This window comes from Megalops cyprinoides, chromosome 18 (assembly GCF_013368585.1).
Source record: "Megalops cyprinoides isolate fMegCyp1 chromosome 18, fMegCyp1.pri, whole genome shotgun sequence".
NCBI classification, from domain to species: Eukaryota; Metazoa; Chordata; class Actinopteri; order Elopiformes; family Megalopidae; genus Megalops; species Megalops cyprinoides.
The window spans coordinates 21,315,340-21,336,788 of record NC_050600.1 but is presented as its reverse complement, the minus strand read 5'-3'; the positions used below and the strand labels follow the sequence as shown (position 1 = coordinate 21,336,788).

Sequence of the window (21,449 nt, the reverse complement as noted above, 5' to 3'; positions counted from 1 at the left end):
GCCAAAATAATACAGGATCTGTGATTGTCTCTGGTCACTCCTCTCCCTTATGATACCATAGCTATTATTATTAGTAGTAGTTTTGTCGGAAATAATAATGATAATTAAATAATAAATGGCACATGGGGCAATAGATGGCACCCTGGCCTTGTAACCGCACAAGTTCATTTTAGGCTATCTAGACCGTCTGTTTCCGCCTTTATATTCAGCTTGTAAACGTTTAAAAGCTGCTGCACGATACAGACACATATTCGCGATTAAATTAATCGTTTCAACCCCCAGTCCCGCTGGAGAAACAGCACAGGATCCTGTTATGCGCTTCTGACTTCAATAGTGCGCGCAAATACACATCACAGCTCTCGATCGCTTCCTGTCGACGCGAAGCGCACGTTAGTAGCCGCGCTAGCGCAATCACCGCAATCTCAATTCCTCGCGTCTGGCATAGCCTGCCGGCGACCCGAGTCTTACCTCCCCTGGGTGTCGCCCCGCCCCACCCAGGAGCACAGCCCATGAAAGGGTCATGTGACTCGCACACAATCCACTCTGGAGTTCTTAAGAAAGTGAACAGAAATCGCCAGCCTGACGAGGAAACAAAGTCACGCAGTGTGGATCGACCTGTGGTTTTCATATGTTATATGGGTTATAACTTATATCTGCGGTAACAGTGACGACAATCGGGTTATTCTTCAAAAATAATTTTAAAATACAAGGACACAGAATACGCATTTATATTGACACTGGAATATAAACGTACAGTTACATCGGTGAAGTAAGTCTTTTTTTTTTTACAGTATTGTGAATGTATCGGCTGTTGGCAATAATCTTGTTATCAGTACCATTTGTTTTAAGGGGGTCAATGAAGATATGATCATGACTGTGTTTTGTCAAAATTTTAAAAATTTGTATGAGTTTAATTCACGTGCTTTTGCGCTGGATACGGAGAAGAATAATGCATACAGTCGTAATGCCGGGACAGGTAGGACACAGGTGTGAACGGTTGCTATGGTTTTCAAGTCTTGTTGTCTTAGCCGCGGATTGTTGGCCACTTTAAGCATCGCGATCTGTATCGATTTAATTCATTGGCTTCAGAATCGATTTAAGAACTCTTTATTTTTAATTTAAGAATTATTAAGGAACTATTTTTAACATACGAAAGCATATTAATGTAGGTAGCAGTGCACAGGTGCGATACTTTGTGTGGAAACGTGCCGGTTAAATATTCCGGCGATACCTGTCTCCGTGGACTCTTTTCGCGGATATTTGAGACGCTGTCAGAGCACTGCAAGTGTATAATATTGTGCTGCGTGACGGTGTTCATAGGAATCCAGTTAAATTACCAGTAATAATTATGCTGGTACAAAAAAAAAAAAAAAAACCAAAATGGTTATACAATACTGCAAGTAAATTTAAGGCACTATAAACTAAAATACACAACAACATGTATATTCATTTATACAGTGTGTGCATACTGTGAAAAACTGTGCTATTTTGTACAGTAAATTGTAAAATTGCGAATTGTAAAGATTGTAAAAAGTGAAAATACCGGTAAAATCTTGTACCGTCCATTATAATTAAGATATAAGGCATTATGTATTGAAATTTTTTGCTTGTAAGTGTATGAATATTAATTTGAATGTTCCTACTATCATATTGCTGTAAAATAATATAGTAGGCCAACAATGCAAAAATTCCTCCGCTTTAGATCGAAAAGATACACTGTTACTAGGTATCCCACGTATGCTGTGAGATTCACGTCATATTCACATATGCCTGCTTGCCCCAAAGGGAACTTTGTTAGATCTCCGATCTTCGAAGTCTGTAGCAAGCGTGAACAGCAGCTGCCGTTCGCCCCCCCCCCCCCCCCCCCCCAAATCATCTCCGCAAGGGACGGCCCATGACAAGATGTTACAGCGAGCGAGAAGCGTTAGTACGGCTTGAGATGAAGATGACACGGCGGTTGCTCGATGTCTCTCCATCGTCCTTTGCTACCAAATGGCGAAAAAAAAAATGAGGTGCATAGAGCGTCTTAATGAACGTAAAGACACATTGGAAGCACTGGACCATGGCCGCGTTTCACAACTGGGATTGGAGTTGAAAGGTAAAAAGAAAACTGCTTTTGAGATTGCCTGACTGGAGTAATGTTTGCTTTGCAAGGGGAGCGACGTCACTGTTTGACAAGTCCACAGTTTCAGTTTCTGCCGGCGGTGTGAACCTCGAACCAGAACAGCAAAGTGCTCTCTGGGGTAGATAAGGGTCAAGGATACCTCCCCACAGCAACACAGACTGCAGCGGGGTATAAAGGCGAGCTGTGTCCTGTCTGTAATCTAGCGAGCTGAAAGCTGGGCAGGTCACTATTTTTCTTCCCTTATAACTCAAAGCTCTCCACCCTCCTGTTGGGTGTGTATGTGTCTGCATAAGGCAGCTGCTGCTTTCTGTGTGCAGTGAAGTAAACAGATAGCATTTGGGAAGAGTCCAACCCCTGTCTCACCCTGTGGCTCTCTATGTCTCTCTCTGTCTCTCTCTCTCTGCCTCTCTCCTCCCTCTCTCCATCTCCTCCCTCCCTGGTGTCACCTAGCTCCAGTGTTTCAGCTTCCTGAGCTGTTGTTTCAAGGCTGAGGCTTGCGTCAGACATTCCACTTGGCACATGCAAGCTTATTTCCTGTTGGGAGCATGGCGTGTATGTGTTCCTGTGTGTGTGTGTGTGTGTGTGTGTTCCTACAGGTAATGCAAGAGTGTTCCTGGGAAAATCCGGGGAAACTTTATGGGAGGTGTGTGCTGTGGGGGTGGTGGTTTTGGTGGTGGTGATGGGGGTGTACATATTAGATATAGTGATTCACTTAAAATTAAAATTTTAATTAAAACTTAAATTTTTCCCAGGGACACTCCTGTATTACCTGCTGGAGTACAGCCCAACACACACTCCCCATCCCCCAACACACACAGGAACACATGTACACACATACACACACAGACACACACACACACACACACACACACACACACACACACACACACACACACACACACACACACACACACATCTGCAAGCGCCGTTAAATGTTTGGGACTAACAGCATTTGTAGAATGCTGAGAACGAAGGAGCTTAAAATTACACAATATCTGTGCATTACCTTAGTTCTGGTAGCTCAAGCAACAGACACAAACACTACATTTGTGCTCTCTGTCTCTCTCTCTCTTTTTCTCACGGATGCTCAGACACATCAATATACATTCAAGCTCACAGGCAAAAACTTTGTTTATTGCTGTAAAGGCGGGTCCCAGGCCACCTCAGTAGAAAACATTAACCCCTTCTGCTCTTTCCTTGTGCTTTATGTCTCTTTGAAGTACACTCCAACTATGACAGGCTGTGTGTTTCTGCATGCCAGACTTTACATGATACAGCCCATACACTGGAACGCGCTTTACTCGTGCACAGAGGGTGTCCAGAGTGTCATTAAAATGACACAACATAATTACATCTATTTTCTTGGCTGAGAGAACAGTGATTAGTCTCCCAACTCCTCCAAGTAACTAACTGACACGTACTGGCTTTAAGCTGCCCAATAAACCATTATGATTTTCTGTGTAGTTGGGTGTTGTGCTCCTTTGTCTTCTACATGTGATCAGAGACAGAGACCAGCCAGTCTTGGGCTTAACTCCAGCTGGCCACATATAAATACAATAGCCATGTGTGAGGGTATTATGTTACAGTCAACAGGATGTGGAAAAGGTTCTGAAAAATCTCACTTGGCTCTGAAATGTGGATTATTCCACAGGCTTTTGGGCTGTAAAACAGTCAAATTAACCCATCGGTTCAATGACGCTGACTATCCAAATGATTAGCTCCTCATGATAATAGTAATGTTATAAACCAGATAACGTTTTAGATTTAGAGAGTATAACTATGAATTCAAAACTTTATAGAGCTCCAGATTTTTAAACAGGTATTTTACATCAGTGGGGCTGAGGCCAGGTATTGTGTGGGGGTGCCACGCAGTGCTGGCCGGTTGCTTGGTTGCGTTGGTGGCAAGGGTGGGACGGTCAGCTGGAAACTGGAGAATCGCAGGTGTGGAACCCAGGTGGGGCCCTGGCATTGTTTTCACCTTGAATAACTGGAGGAAGTTTTCCAGGTGCAGAAATTGATAACGCGTGAAATACAAGTCACCCTGAAAGGGGATGTGTGCGAAGCAAATATGTATTGTGAAGATTACGCTGGCTAGGCTGGGTTCAGAAATAAAACTTCAGCAGGGATCCAGGTGGCACCATTAGCTTTTGAGCCATCTGGCTAAATGTAAGAACATGAAGACCCTGAGAACTGTAGAAGTGCATATTCATAAATACAGTGAAGCAGTGTAATCTGCCATAGAGTTACTGCATTCCCTGGGCCTCTTGGTTTCGCCCCTCAGGGGTGGTGCTGCTTCTCTTAGTGGGGCTGATCTCATCCGGGTGGAGCCTAGCGGGGTGTGGCAGGACAGGGGCGGGGCCAGAGAGAGTCACGGGCGACAGGAAGCCGGGGAGCGGCCTGTGTTGACAAGGTCTGTGGCGGCGTGGCTTTGGGGGGGGGGGGGGAGGCTATTGTCTGGGAGGCCGAGGGGACAGATTCTGCCTGCTTCCCACTGGTTCCCTGAGGTTCTGGCAGAAAAGGGCAGACGGGGCTGACAGGAAACCACACACATAGAGCCACCCCCTCCAGCCTCCTTCTCCACCCCCCCCAAACCACCACCTCCTCTCCCACCCCATCAGCAGCTTACTGTGTTTGGTCAGGTGCTCACGAAAACCACTGGAAAGAGCACAAAGTCTTCATGTGAATTTGCCACGCAGTACTCACTTCATAAACAAAGAATTAGCTATTAGCTATATTTATTTGAATGTAAACAGATTATAAAATTATAAACAGTCCATATTATTAGAGGTATTGGTTGGTTATCATGAATGCAAAGCAATAGGAGTGATATTGGAAGCATGGAAGCATAATTTAGATTGTACCTATTCTTTAATATTTTGTAATAGTTAAGTCTTGAATGTAATTGACTATTAAAACATGCCTTAAGTAGCTGTTATATTTTTTGTTTGTATTTTTGTTGCCTGTAGCATATGGTGTGAAGTACTTTTGGTAATAATAATACTAATAGTGGTTATTATTATTATTATTATTATTATTATTAATTGTAAAGCACAAGTCTTCTGTAAATAACAGAAGGTGTTTGTATTGATGTGTTGATTCATTAACAGAGTCAATGCTGGCTACGCTAACACGCTTCCTAACAAACACACAAAAGCAACATGTGCTTATAATGTGTGGATAGCTTTCAAACACACAGTGGGCACGACTCTTCAGTGAGTGCGAGCTGTGGGCCCTTGGAACAATACCTCATTGGAGAACAGACACCCTTTGTTCATTTTTTGTGGAGGGAAACATTCTTGCGTTGGGCGAGGGAGGTGCTCCGGTTTCCCATTATCCTCTGTTCACATCTCCGTTACTGTTCTGAGTAATCAGCTGAAAATCAGCTGCATGTGACTCCACAACGGACAAAACGCTAGGATATTTTCCCTTCTGTTGTTAAAAAAAAAACATTCTAAGAGATTAAAATCCAAAGAAGTCCCCTTAAACCACAGTAAGGTTCTTATTGATCTATTTATAGACTGGTGTTGTACCATTTGGCACCATTTCGCCTGGGTTCCTGTGTTTTTCCTTTTTAACAATACAGGCATGTTATTTGCTCTATAAATGTCAGCGTAGCTCATGTGGCCGAACTCCACCCCAGAGTGTGACTTCTAAGGGCTGTGGTCCTCAACTTGGAGGAGCAAAGAAAGTGTGCAGTCATTGGAGCGGTCATGATGACAGCTTAGTCAGATGGTCTGCCCATGGTCTGACCCGAAGATCCCCCGCAAAGTTGGCTGTGGCTTCAGATTGCACAAACACAGTGAGGGCTTTCCACGAAACACCTTCCTGCTCTGTTGGGCTGTGTGCTGTAGTCATGTGTATGCCACCCTGTACAAACAGAGTAGCTATAGTCAGTGCCCTGACCCTCCTGCCAGATACAAACATCTGAACCACCAGGAGAGTCACCAGGACAGGAGCATTTTCTCACATCCTCACATTCCCTCGGAAATCACAATGACCTCATTCATTGAAAATGTAGATGTCTAGTAGGTGGTTGAAATCACACAATCGACTAGTTAGTGTGATTTTGCCATTGAATTGGATCTGTACCATCCAGGCATCAACACGTGATTGAAATCTATAGCAGGCGATACTGACGATACTGCTTGCAGATAATTACATGCATTCATTAAAACAATTTTGCAGCAGTGAATGTAATTACGACATGTCAATCATGAAAAAAGTCCAAAACTTGTTGGTGTTTTCATAATCTGTGGTTCATTACGCCCTTCAACAAGGGAAACAATGCACGTAGTTGCTAATTATCATTAAGCAACAACGGGTAGAATAATAACTTGACTCATTTTGTCTCAATAACTTGCGTCAGTTCAACAAGTGTGAACATAATACACCTTCCACAAAAACTTCTTCAGTGGTCATTTGTGAGGATATGGTACTTTATGGTTCTGTGTACCCTGTGTACCGAATCGTATTTTGAGTTTATGGTGAAAATAGGACAGACAGGAATTTCCTTTAACTTTAACTTTTTACAGTGGCTCTTTGGTTGGACTGTAGAATGAGCAACAGTGTAACAGCTTCCCCACTCCCACTGCATGTGCAGCAGCAACGATAGACCCCTGCCACATCCTTGGAGGATGACCAAGGGTTAGAGCAGGGATCCTCCCCATCAGGCTCCTCAATAGCTTCCCTTGTCTGGAAGAGGGCCGTCATGGCAACATAGTGTTGGTCATGCAGGGTGTGGGAAGGGGGGGGGGGGGGGGGCGTGGCTCTGTTTCCCAGTTACACCCCCCCTCCCCTCATTGCCCAACTATACCTGACACCGCCTACCCCAGGGGGCCTCAGACCTACCTCACCCGTGACCCAACAAACGAGCCAGTGTGTTTTCTATGACAAACCCCACTGCACTGCGACAGATTAATGTATCCTAATACGTGTTCAAAGGTGGAATTGTGAGCATTTACTGATTTTCCGTATATGAAAAAAAATATGCGCAGTTAAAATATTTTAGTTCATTTTCATTTGTTGTTTCTGGATGGAAGGCTGCATTTGTTGTTTGTTATTTTTCCTCAATGTGAGCCTATTTTTTTGTACTCACTGTCAAATGCATGTGGAGTAGTCCATGTGTAGTGTTTAAAGTGATATATCAGAAGATCAATATCAGAATATTACACCGGCATTAATGATACCAGAGGCCTGTCGCCGCATTGGTTTACAGCTCTCCCGTGCTGCCTGTAGTTCCAGTTTACCTGTTTCTGCAAGCTGGTTCATGCTGTCTGTTGCCAGTCACCGCCAGTGAACAGTTGGTTGCGTCTGATACAGTACAGTGCTCGTTTGTAGTAGTCTTCTAGAACTGGTTTTCTTGCTCCTGTCTCAGGGTGTGCGGCCCCCGTGACCTGACGTCCTGCTGTCCATTTATGGACCGGGCCGTCATACCTCATTCCCAGCGCCTCTGTTTGCCGGAAACCCCTCTCGCTAACTCTGAATAAAGTCACCATTCACACTAATGGCGCTCGAGAATCATACCTGGCGCACCTGAAAATGTACTCCTGTTTTCACAAGTGTGTGAGTGTGTGCGTTTGCACGTGCAAGGCTGTATGCCACGGGTAGAGGGGTCAGTGCCATGTGTTACTTAACATTTAGCGTTAATTATTAAATGAGATGGACATTGACCTGTTTATGTTCAAAGGCAGCCGATTTCAGCTTGCCTATATTCAGGGATCTGCTGAATGGGGGGTCCGCAGGTGTTGAGTGTCATACCAGGTTTATATTATAAAGAAATACTTATACACTGTAAGGATACTTGACATTGTTTTAATCTCAGGGATTAAGTTAATAGTTTGAGTTAATATTTAGTTAATATTGCTAATATTTAGTTAATATTTCATGTCAAAACACTAATTCCAATTTGCTGTTTCTCTTTCACTGGTTTCTTCATCTGTAGAATTGTACATTAATGACATCAACCAAGTGAGATACAGCAGGGTTTCTCACCACAGGGGAAGGGAAATAGGTTAACAGTGAAATATAAAAAGAAGCCTGGAGAGCTCATTTTTCATTACCGGGGGAAGAAGGAGGGATGGAATGTAAGGGATTGTGTTGCTAATGAGTGTGTGGGAGGATGATTTGTTAAACACATTGAGGTGGGTGGGACGTTGACATTGAATTAGACCAGGACACGGGGTTACTACTCATACTCTTTGAGGCGCGCTCAAAACACTGAATAATGCAGAATGTGATTCAAAATATAGAGTGCATTAAATGAGTCAGCACCTAAGTTTAGGGAGTCGTTATAATGATGCTGCTCCTGCGGCACAGCGTTCTTATCAGTACACTGGTACACTGATGGAAGCACAGCCCCCGGACAGTCTACATCAGGGGTGTCCAAACCTCTCCAGGGGGGCCACTTGTCCTGCATGTTTTAGATCTCTCCCTGCTCCAACACAGCTGATTCAAATGATCAACTCGTTATGAACTCCTGAAGCTGCTGAATAACAAATTGATCATTTGAATCAGCTGAAACATGCAGGACAAGTGGCCCTCCAGGAGAGGTTTGGACACCCCTGGTCTACATGATCCTCCTTGGAAGCTGCTCATCGAAGAAAGACTAGGTTAACTTGAGCCATTTGGCAGGTTAGAGTAAGGCTGTGGGCAGGGGAGAGCAGGACATACGGCTCAGCTCAAGAGCACAGTGCCTTGCGCGCCGCTCGGCTTGCTGGTCTGGCAGCCGTGCGGCTGGGATGAGATTGCACAACCCCCCTGTTCCCAAAGGGCTCACAGCCCCGTGGCATTGCCGCTTCACAGAGCAGCCCCGCTGCTACCCCATCACTCGCTTAGACTGTATTTCTCCCCTCTTGTGAAATTCCAGCTAATTACAGGGACGAGGCGCCGCCGGAGTACCTGTATTTGCTTTAGTCCTGAACAGCGTGCCGCCGAGAAGGCAGGGAATTGCGGGAAGTTGTCAGTGTGCCTGCAGGCAACGGAACACCTACTTGAGGCTGTCATCTCTCTCATTGAAGTTACGCATCACACCTACTCACACCTGTGCACTGAAAAGCTGCCAGCATCTCCCCAAAATGCGAAGATTGTTATTTTTAGATTGTTAAGTTGTTCAAAGGCTCAACAGTTAGAGAGAGCGGTTTGCATTTTTCTGCTTCCTTTTAACAATACGGTAGAGTTATTCCAACAAATATTTGAGGCATGTTTTCCCACTTCTACGTGTGTGTTGTTTTTTTACTGTTTTTTTCTGTCTTTGTTGGATTTGTAGAGATTTATGATGTAGGCTTTGGATGGGCAGATTTTTTCATCGTGTTATATTCACATTTGATCAGCATTTAAAGCACAAATAAATTACGGAGGGAATCTTGTACAATTTGTTTGCTGGACCAATACCAATTTCATACATTATTGTCTGTGTTTCAGGGAATTCGCTTTTTACGCAAGTACTGTATATAGAACAATTGCTGGAGAGACTTTATTAGTTTATTGAAAGTTCACATTCGCGGCCCCTTGTTTGTCTAGTGAAACCGTGATCTAAGTGAAGATAGTTTAAAAACAGTGTAAAACTGATGATGCATTGCTACGTCAGCTTATGTTAAACTTCAGATAAACCATTTGTTTAATCTTTACCTCTAGTTCCCCCATGTTTCATAAGCAAGTCATAAAGGTGGATTTGGCAGCACTGTACATAAAAGAATAAAGTGAAATTGCCGTGTTTGTAAACATAACATGCTGATCACACATTTAAAGGATTCCTCAGGCCAATGCTGGCCTCCAGACTAGACCAGAGTGCCTGCCTTTGTCACTTCTTGTTGCTTGTGTTCAACATAAATAAATATGGCTGGTTTCTGCTCAGTTACATTGTCTTGAAATCCATCCTTTGAAGGACTTGTGCGACTGTGTCCATGTGGGAATATTCAAAAATACCTGCTGCACCTGCCCTGGCCTGTTTGATTACCTGCAGGAGCTTGGCAGTACTTAGAGATAAACTGCTGTGGGGCTGAAGATTGACAGGGCTTCCAGAGCAGATTCACCCGCGCCGGTTCGATACGGTGGCTGTGAATGTCGCAGTGTGTGTCTGTACCAGAATCGTGCGAGCCAAGTGGCCGCAGGGTAGATCAGTAGGCTGGACTGTGAGTACTGACTGGATATCTGTCTTACGAGGGTGGAAACCACCAAGTAGAGGGACGGAGGTCAAACCAGGGTGTGTAGAAGTCACGTGGAAACAGCAGGGGAGATGTGAATAGCAGCATTGACTGGCTGCATATGGCATATGAATTCTGACACTAGATGTTAAATTCTTGGGAAAAATAGCTAATTCAGTGTGAAGAGTCAGTGAATATATTTTAATATTAATTATTATAGTTTTTGATCACCTTTGGTGACTTAAAAGCATGTAAATGGAATTTGAATGGCTAACACCCCTAAGCTTTAGTCAATACCCTTGGGTTCATCCTGCTTGCACTGTTATTGGGTTAGAAGTTGGGTTATTGGGTTACCCTCAGTATTGTAATGGGGTCATGCAAGGGAAAAAAAGGTTTTAAAGTCTCACCTCACTAACAAACCGTTGTTATTGGAGCAGGGAAAGGACCACTGAGACACAGCTGATACATAGGAAATGGCTTGTGATTAGATGACTGTGTCATGCGCTTGTAATGTCTGTCTCTATAGAATCCCGTTTTGCCACGGCACAGAAACAGCATAGTAAGCCATTGCAGTAAATTGGTCAAAAGGTGTATATTTCATTGCTTTGACAGCAAGAGTAGAGGACAGACACTGAATATCTGTGAATATCTAGTGAACGCAGCTTTAAGACAGATTCTCCTCAACGCAGCAGGGACAGAGATGACTGAGGAGACGAAAACGCAACCCGTGATGATTGTGTCATAGCAGTGTGTTATTTCAACGGCGTGTCCTGTCTTGTAATGATAACCAAGTCTGAGAACCACCAGAATTATTTGCATAGTTTTTGTCTGTCCAGCCCCTAGGTTCCTCCATCCGCCTCCCTCTCTACGACCCATCTGCCTTGCTTTGACGGAACTTTCAGTTTCGTGCGACGCGGGGCCACGTTTCAGTTTATTGAGGGAATGGTTATTGCAGGGATTCACAAGTCACGAGACCTTTTGTCATGCAGCGTGAAACTGACGGTAGGAAAAAAATGAGATAAATGCGATTCACCTCTGCGTGAACCAGGATATTTTTTACAATGTAAATTCCATTTTGAATGATCACAAACAGAAAACAATTTATTTTCCATTCACTTTTCACTTTAAACTGGCTGTTTTACATCACAATGGATGCAGACTAATCTTCCTCATTTTCTTGCCATACACAACAATTGTGTGAAGACACATGGAAGCAGTGAATCTAATGAGCAGAACAACCCCCCCCCCCCCAAATTGGTAATGCTTCAGTCACCACCAAACAGCATCCAGCAATTTTGTAGACACGGTTAAGCTAGAGAGCTAAACACATCGATTGGTTCCAAAATTTCAACACCGGAACCTTTCACCTTGGCTCTTATTACTTTAATGTTAGGTAAATGCATTATAATTACACATGCCGAAAAGGAAGGCTGAATGGTGCTCTTTAGATACTTAACTGGATGTATTAATAAAATTATCAAACTGATGTCGTTTAATGACAAGGCCTTCAAAATTGCTGGATAACTAGTTTTCGAAACGCCCCTGGAGATTCATAAATCTCCCATACATAACAATATATAAACACATATGTACACATATTGTATATATACAATACAACATTTCTAGATGCATGGATTCTCAAATTTCAGCTTTAGGAAAAACTTAGCATTCATTTAAAAAAGCAAATCTGTTTTTTTTAAGAAAAATTCAAAAATATGTACAGTGATGTGTAATTCTCAATATATACTAAAAAGGAAATAGGTGTAGGATCCTTAGCGTTGAAATGAATTTGTGGATTTAATGAGAAATACAAATTCAAAATAACAATTATTACTTTCAAATTAAGAGAAATGGGTTCACCTGTTCTCCCGTTTCAGAAATATATTTATTGGAATGTTCGAGTTTATCCCTCAATATCCCTCAATATCCCTTGTGTGAGTTTTCAAATTCTGGGCCGATGTTGATGATAATACTTTTCTAATATGCTTTGATACTGCATTATTAATTTAAAAGGCATCAGCTCTAGTACCCCTCCTCCCAACACACACACACACACACACACACACACACACAGACACACACACACATACCTCCCCTACCACAACCTAAGTTTGGCTTTTCTAGCCATTCTTGTTTGGAGCCTGCCTAGCTTCCTCCAATCCTCCAATGACCTCTAATATTTGCATACAATAGCGGCAGGTTTGCTCTCGACTAAAGACACGTGAAGCGTTCGAGCTGTTACCTCAGGGATATTGACCTCACAAACCCGCCTGCCCAGTGTTACAAGTGGTCTGAGCTGTTTTGCACTGGTGCCTTTGTCTGTTATAAATGCCGACTGTTAAGAGGCTGCGTCAGCCTGCCACAGGGACGTGTGGGTGACCTGCAGTGTTCGGAGGGTTTGTGTGTCCCAAAGGACCACGTCAGGGCTGCAGAAGTCCCCAGACTCTCTCTGTCCCTGCCTGTTTGAGCAACAGCTACAGCAGTGATTCTGTTGGCTCAAACACTTGTTAAGGGAAAGCTAGCTTAAAACATATAGGCTGTTCATTGCTGTGTTGCTAACATCCCTTAAATCCACGAATGCTTCATATTAGCTTTGTGCATACAGTATCAGTCTAGTATTTACTCCGTGCTAACAGATGTGCTCTCTCTCTCTCTCTCTCTCTCTCTCTCTCTCTCTCTCTCTCTCTCTCTCTCTCTCTCTCTCTGTTTCTCTTTCTTGTCCTCAGTTATTTCAGAGTTGCCCCTGGCTGAGTCAGCAGGCACATCCACAGGATGCTCTTCTCCCCACTCCCCGGAAACAGCCACCATGTGTACCAGCTGCAGCCCAGCGCAGGCCCCGCCCCCGACCCCGCCCAGCTGGACCCCCTGGACCTGTCCCTCAGCAAGCGGGGCTCGCCGCCGTGCCCCTCCCGCAGCCCGCGCCCCTGCTCGCCCTACGGCGGCCCCGACCTGCGGGACCCGGTGGCGCAGTGGCCGCACCGGCGCTCCCCTGACAAGCGCGCCTCGCTGGACGTGGCCCTGCACTTCCCCGCCACTGTGCTGGCGCCGCTGCTGCAGGGCCCCGCCCCCGGCGTCATCCCCCTGCTCCCTGGCGTCATGGTGCAGCCCCTCCCCTTCCTCTACCCCTCCCCCCTGCACCTGTCCCAGCCCGTCATGGTGTCGCCCGTGTCCAGGGACGACGTGCAGGGTCTGCCCCCGCACACGCAAGGTGAGGGCCCCCGCCGGTCTCACTCGTAGTCCAGCGGCAAGCGGAGTTTTCGTATGGTTGCGTTGTGGTGTGTAATTTGTATTGTTTTGGGTGGCCTAAGCCACTTATTTCTGATACAGAGGCATTGCTCCCTTTCCTGTGATCTGCCAGGCTTTCATGGCTGAAGGGCCCTTTATGAGGTCATTGAAGGGTCCTTTGTGAGGTTATTTCAGGACACGGGTGCAATGCAGTCAACTGTACTGCTACATCACTGTGCGCACACAGATCCACTGATCTGAGACTAGTAGGCAGATGATCTAAAAATGGGCCCCATATTTCCTTAAACCTTGAGTAATTTTTCTGTAGGCCAAAATGAAATTTTTGCTAGCATGCAATGTGACATAACCTTATTCAGCTGCGAGGAAGGATTATTTTACTAGGGCTTTTGTGTTATCTGGCTGTGATGTGTATGCAGTCAGTGAGGGGTGAAATAGGTTTTGTGCAATGCATTGAATTGAATCTGTCAATGTTTGGTTGCCGTCATAAATGTTTGCAGACCCCCTGTAATCTCGACTACTTTGCTGAACTGACCACCCTGTCCAGGGCCGAGGGACACATCTGTCTCATTTAACCTGTGTCTCTGCCCCCCCGTCCAGCGTCGGCACTGAAAACCACAGAGCTCTACCACCACGAGTCCCACGAGCAGCTGAAGCCCATCAAGTCAGAACCGCCCACCGAGCATGCCCAGTACCCCGGCAGCGAGGAGGTGTCGTCCTCGGGCGTCGGCCCCGTGCCCCAGCCCCTTGTCCGCAGCGAGTGAGTTCCACGCCCTGCGTCGCCCCGATAACGATCGCAAACGGCCGTCAGATGGAGTCAGGCCAGGAGCGGGGGCCGGAGCCACAGCTCTGATAACAGTCCCACACAACATAGCAGGGTGTGGAGGGGGCTGTGTGAGGTCACTAAAATGATTAAGGAAGATTTCAACAGTAAAAAAATTTGGCAGACACCTATAAATACAATTTCACACCTGCAAAGGTAACATTCAGCTTGTGGAGAGTTTCTTTATGGTACTCACTAACTTAGAGAGTTGGAGTAGATCCAGATCTGAACCTAGACTTTGTGTCAAAGCAGTGAAAATGACAAGTAGATGCTAAGATGTATAGCAAATACTACTGAGTATGACTCAAAGAAGGTGATATTAATATTATACAATGCTTTTGTTAGTCCTCATTTGGAGCACTTCATACAGTTACACATAAAAAGGAGAGAAGCTCTATTGTAGTCCACACTGTGTAAGAGTTAACAAAGGAGAAAGCCGAATGTATGGGCCACAGAGGAACACAGCCTGAATGAAAGCATGAACTGGCAAGTCAAGGAACAGGGGAGATGGATGTGTGTGTGTGTGTGTGTGTGTGTGTGTGTATGTCTTTGTTCCTATGCATAGAGTAAATTATAGTTAAAGTAAATGACAACCTGCCATAAGACAGAAAACACACACACACACACACAAAATGACACAGGCGAAAAAAACCGTAGGCGCTCGGGCAGTCACAGCCGCACCCCTGTTTTGCGAAGCTGTTTTCATGTAAATGTTTTCCCAGTTTTCTCTTCCAGAGAAAAACGTGGCCGACAGAAGGCAGACTATCAGCGCCTCGATCTGCGTCGCCCCTGACGCCGCCCGCATTCTCATCTCATTGTCTGTTTATGACTGTTTGGCAAATGACCGGTGAAAAAAGCTGGCCCATCCTCCCCATAAGAGACAGCTTCTGCAGCTGAATATTAGCCTCGCCGGAAAATGGAAACATATCGAGCGCTGACTGTGAGAATACAGGGGTGAAGCGGGTTGGAGAATTTTAATGGCGTCCATTGGGGGCTGTGACTGTAGAACCCCCTGAGCCTCCCCCTGGGGTCCGACTCACGTCCCCCCCCGCACATAAGGATCTCCCTCCTCTCACCTGCAGGATATTGCCCTCTGGGGAAACGCGTGCGTTGAGCCCCAGCATCAGTCTGCCTTGGACCTTGGTAATGACAAGGGCCGGGCCGTGTTGTCCTGTGGAAACCTGGTGGAGCGGTGCCAGTGGCACTTTAAATGGAGGAGGCTGTTTGTCTGGCTGTTGCCAGGGCAGGGTCCTCACATTATTGTGTCAGCGCTGAGATAATTACCCCTTGTGGAAGTGGGTGGGGTGGAGCTGTCACCACTTTTTGGTCCTGCAGTTGTTTTCTTTTTTTTTTTTCGCAGTGAGTAATGTAGCGCCCGGTCACTCGTCGAGAGCACGCGTGCGCTGAGGAGATTTTTAGAGTCCAGATTTTTAAAACTCGACCTTCTTTCTGTTCGATACCCGCACACTGCAGATCCCACGCAGCATCTCGGCTCGAAATCAGCAGAGGAAATTCCTCGGTGTTTGGGTTTTATTTATTTATTTGTTTTTGTCTGAGGCACCGTGCCGTGATGGTGTAGGGCGAGTACCGGCTCGCCCTGTCAGGCGACAGAGGTATGCTGCTAGCCAGGGGTTGAGGGTGCAGTTGCAGGGCGGGCTGATGATCCCGTTGTGTCAGCTCAGGACACCCCCAGCTACTGAAGCCCCCATTCGAGCAGACACACACATACTGTACACACATTGGTGACTTCCTCTACTCCCTTACCAGCCAGTTCATGAGTAAAGTTGGACCCCGTTCCATATCAGTTCCTGTGTGGCTCCTCAGTTGTTTTTTCCTTTGATATGCCTTATACAGTGTGATTCCTGAAATATGAATCTGTAGAAATGAGAGTGAATTTTGCCCTCAACAAAAAGAACCTATTGGTTGATTAATTCACTGCAAACACAATTTACTATATATATATATATATATATATATATATATATATATATATATGTGTGTGTGTGTGTGTGTGTGTGTGTGTGTGTGTGTGTGTGTGTGTGTATGTATTTGATATAAGCACTATACATACATATATATGTATGTATGTATGTATGTATAGTGTGTGTATGTATATGTATTTGAGTGTGTATGTGAGGGCGGGGTGTGTGTGGGCTGTATATGGGTTGTGTGCTTGTGGCACTACAATGACTTATGATTTAAAACAACCGAGAAACACAGAATGGTCCGTGGTGTTTGTGGACATAGAGCATCAGTTTTGCACCCACAGGGTGTGGTCAGAGTCTACTTTTAGATCTCCGTGTCATGTTAGGAAGGGACACACCCCTGAGAGAGGGAGAGAAAGAGAGATAGAGAGGGAGTGGCAGGAAGTGTTTAATTACAACGTTGTTCTTGGCGGGTGTGGCGGGCTACCCAGATGGCAGCTGCCTTCAAAACGAGATAACATCACAGAAAAAGCAACATAGGTTTGCTCAATACTTACATACAGGAAAAGTTATTTATGGTCTGACAGAGCCATATGTCTTATTCTAGTTCCTCTTCAAGGGGGATGGTAATGTACATGTAAGTCACAAATCTTCTGGTGCTCTCTAGTAGTCTTCTTACACCTCTACAAATAAAGTCCCATGTTTGTGTTTTCAAAGGTTTTAAACCGAAAAGTCAGCCTCGCTTCTGTTGGTATGCTCCTTTGCTTACATTGGGTTTAATGAGGAACTAGTACAGGCAACTCTGACCTTTGGTGTTTTAAGGTGTCGTTGTAGAATGCCGTGCTTTTTGAACTGGATCTCCTTTTTCACTTTTGGAGAACCTCTGTTCCTGCTCTTGCTATCGGATCCCTAACTCAGGTCTCTCCACCTCTGTGTACCCCCCCCCAGGAGCACAAGCCCCACAGTGATAATGTCCCCCCCAAGAAAGATCTACAGTTGCAGCATGGATTTGGACATGAAGAAGAGACGCATCCACCGCTGCGACTACGGCAACTGCAACAAGGTGTACACCAAGAGCTCCCACCTCAAGGCCCACCGACGCACACACACAGGTGAGGAATTATCACATTCTATCAGGGCTTGTATTGGAATAGTACAGTTTACTGAAATGCAGCGTTTCGTATTTCAGGATACAGAGCAGCATAAAAATCAGCCAGCAATGAAGCATGTACGTGAGTGCGAAATGAAATGCAAAACATCTGCAATGGGATACATTTGCAAAGATGGAAGTCCCTTTGAATATTTGAACAGGAAATAGGAATTTGAAGGAGAGATAGGAATTTTAAAGAAGAGATACTAAAGAAGAGTTTTTGTGTTCAAGGTGGTTTGGTGGTTTGAATATCTGTCAGTACTCACTTGTGTCTCTTCTCTTTCTCTCTCCTGCTCCCTCGCCTTACCTCTCTCCCTCCCTCCCTCCCTCTGCCCCTCTCAATCTCTCTCACTCTGCCCCTTCTTATCCCTCTCTCACTCTCTCTCTCCCTGTCCCTCTCTGGTTCTCTCCCTTTCTCTTTCCCTCTCTCTTCCTCTCTCCCTCCCTTCCTTTCCCTCTCCCTCTCTTGCTCTCTCTCGCCCTCTCCTTCTCTCTTCCTCTCTCCCTCCCTTCTCCTCCCTCCCTCTCCTCCTGCCTGTCTCCCTCTCTCTTCGCCTCTCCCTCTCCCTGCAGGTGAGAAGCCCTATCACTGCTCGTGGGACGGCTGCACGTGGAAGTTCGCCCGCTCTGACGAGCTGACCCGGCACTTCCGCAAGCACACCGGCATCAAGCCCTTCCAGTGCAGCGACTGCGACCGCAGCTTCTCCCGCTCCGACCACCTGGCCCTGCACAAGAAGCGCCACCTGCTGGTCTGACCTGGCTATGGCCGGAGACCATTCAGCCCTGCGCACTGCCACGGAGAAGGAGGGCGTCCAACGTGGGCTGCAATTCGCTCCGCCAGTAACAGCACTGGCGGCAGTGCCTTTCGGTGATGGGTTCACTCCGAATTACACCAAAGACTGTTAAAGGAACGAAAACACCAGCACCATCCTTCCCTGTCACGTATGGAGGACACCTCTGTCCTCGTCAACCAACCCTCCTGGCTCCCTCCTGCTTCATGTACCTCCCCTAACATACCAGACCAGGCCCCCACATCCCCTGGTGGATCATTTGGATGCTCAGCTGGTCTGAGACAAGTCACGGTCACCCGCAGGCAGCACACATAACCCCATGGTATTTGGTATTTATTTCAAAGAAGAATCTTGTTGAGACCTTCTAAATGTGAATGCCTTAAAATAAATGCACACCTAAGTGCATACTAGATACATACAGCATTTATAGGGATTCTCTGAGGGTTGAGTCTGTCATTTTTGTTTACAGAACACTCCGTGCTCTGGTAGGTATGTATGCATTATCGTGCCGCATGTTCTTAGTTTTAAAAGCAGTCTCCTGCATGCAGGAGCAATTAGAGAGACGATAAATATATCTGGGACTTTTTTTTCCCTCCATGTTATCACTTTTGGTCAAGTCCTTTGTGAAACTGGGTCACTTCACAGAGCCACACCTCAACATCACATTCCTCACAGTGTGAAAATGTCCCTCCACATCTCTGTAAAGGCCAAGACGTGATGGGTTGCACTCCTTACTACAAATGTATGTACATTTTTATGTGCCTGAATTCTTCTGTGACAGTGAAATTCATTAGTCCATTTTCCCCTGAAGCAATAGGACTCAATACAGATAGTGAGTTCCTCAGGGTGCAGATGTTCCTATAACTGGTGCTGGGGTGGGCTGAACAGATGAACCACTCACAGTAGCAGGTCCCATAGCAGGACCATGGGGGGCATTTAATCTAACCTATCCTTTGTAGCATCGATAAAACTGTAAAAGGGAAAAAATGGCATCGATGAGAGGAATTACCAGGGTAAAGTGTAAAAGGATCAAGCAGCAATGTGACGCTATTTGTTATTGTGGGCGTGAGTGGGGTTTGGCCCTGCTCACCCATTAGTGTGTTGCAGTTCTGGAACATGATGAAAAAAGCCAAGACAGGGCATGGGAAAACAGCCTGTGTCTTTTTTTTTTTTTAAATAAATGCTCAAGCTCAGCCCTGTTGCAGAAACTGTGCTATCATTGTATTGCTACTATCCTTATTATGATTATTTTTTTATCACATTTTTCGCTGAATACCTGTAGACCACATTTGATATAAAACAGCAGGAAGGTGGGAGACAATGCCAAATGGCACTAATAAAATATTCCTTTGACAGTACGCTCATAAAACTACATCTGTTACATCTTTCCATTCATGGACATTCTTGCAATTAATGTTGCAGTTTACAGTTATTTATATTTACTTTCCGCCATTTTTGTAAAGTGCTTAAAGGACTTAAACACAGATTTTCTATTATAAAATTTAGCTCCTACTTTCCCTTCACCCTCTGTCTCAGTTTTAGTTCTTAACAGTAGGTTGCAGTGCTCATTGCATTTGAATGCTCACTGGATGTTCTGTTTTAGACTATGCCCCTTCAAATATGATGAGCTAAAAAAAATCAAAACATTTTTAATATACAACAATGGCAGAAATATAACATTCTGTGGTGCACTGAAGTAACTTTCTGGTCAATATATTGAAAATCCGTGACTGAAACCCATGGTATGACTGCACCCTCAGATTCTCTACCTTTTAACCTTTATGTCCCAGATTTGTTGGGCACAGCTGCCACCTCGTGGCTGAACCACGTTACCGTTTATGAAGCTGCCTGCTGCAGTTTCCTACGTTTTCAAAAGCTTCAAGGCAAGGCGAGGCCCCTCCCACTTAGCCCATAAGCGTATGCCTTTACATGGTCCAATTACCGCTGCTGGCAGTTCCATCTATTAACATTATCACAGGCGCGTCTTGAAATGGGGAACATTGAAAGCTGTCAATAGAATGTAATAGGCTTTCAGCTGTCAAAATGTGATTGGTGTTCTGGGCATTATCTTTTTTTTGTTTTTTTGCAATAATCCAACACAATAGGAATCAGTAACTTTTATATTTTGTTATGACTATGTACATTTGGTATAATTTGGTGTATATATTGTATTTTGTTGGTGAAACCTCGGAGCAAAGCAGGGGCAGAAGTTTTGTTCTTATGTTGTTGTCATTCTCACTTCTCACTCACCCTGACTTGTCCCGCTGCAGTTTGCTGTTGTTTCTTCTTCTCTTTTTTTTTGCATACTGTGATCTAATACTCAAATTCAGGTAAACACATTCTGTGTGTGTGTGTGTGTGTGTGTGTGTGTGTGTGTGAGAGAGAGAGAGAGAGAGAGAGAGAGGGGTCCACCTGCACTTTAATCCTCAAACTCATAAATGAGTTTGATGGGTTTGAGTCTTCTACACCGGTCAGTAAACAGTTAGTAAATGGTCAGTAACAGTCAGCATAGAGCTGCTCAGGATAAACACAAGTCTTTGTGTGATTATTCCGGTTTTGAGAAGTATATTCTGAGGTTCTGTGTTCTAACCAAACCAAACAGGGCCAGACTGTGAAGCTCCAAAGGTTTCACACAACAGATCTTTTTTTAACACATATTGTAATATATATATTTTTATCAAATTATTTGACTGAATGGGTAATTAAAGGTATTTTAGAGCATGTTTTTTTTCTTTCCATATTTTTCATACAATACAAATGTGTACAAATGTGTTTTGGTTAAAGATGTGAATTTTGTACCGAATTCTATCTTGAGACTGGGTAGATTTGTAGTTCAATGGGAACTTTTGTAAAGATGAGTCATCGTCAAACTGTGAAACCAAATATATATATGTACAGCTGTATCTTTGTACATTCTTGAACATTGAGTTATTACAAATATGAATAAATCATTTAATACACTGATCAATATTTCATTTATGTTAGCTGTCAATGTTTTCCACAAATCATGTCCTTTTTATGTATTATTTCTGTATGTTTCTCTGTGTAAATCATCTTTGGATGAACAGTATCACATGATCATTTCAATTTAAGCAATTTATTGGGCAAACTCTTTCCAATAATTCCAGGGAGCAAACAGGCCTTGCACTATTTCATATAGAGTCAGAGACAGTCCAACACTGCACATTACAAAACTAAACACAAGTTAAGTAGCTACCACAAAGTCAGTATGACATTCTATATTCATTAAT

General features: G+C 44.6%; 1 protein-coding gene across 1 annotated transcript; it reads left to right on the top strand.

The window, feature by feature from the left end:
* Positions 1 to 582: 582 nt before the first annotated feature.
* Positions 583 to 19,369, top strand: LOC118793180 (Krueppel-like factor 3). Its single transcript, XM_036551233.1, has 5 exons — positions 583 to 769; positions 12,993 to 13,474; positions 14,110 to 14,269; positions 17,206 to 17,369; positions 17,981 to 19,369. The coding sequence occupies exons 2-5, from the start codon at positions 13,039 to 13,041 to the stop codon at positions 18,160 to 18,162; spliced, it is 942 nt and encodes a 313-aa protein (XP_036407126.1). The 5' UTR covers positions 583 to 769; positions 12,993 to 13,038; the 3' UTR covers positions 18,163 to 19,369.
* The last annotated feature ends 2,080 nt before the right edge of the window (positions 19,370 to 21,449 follow it).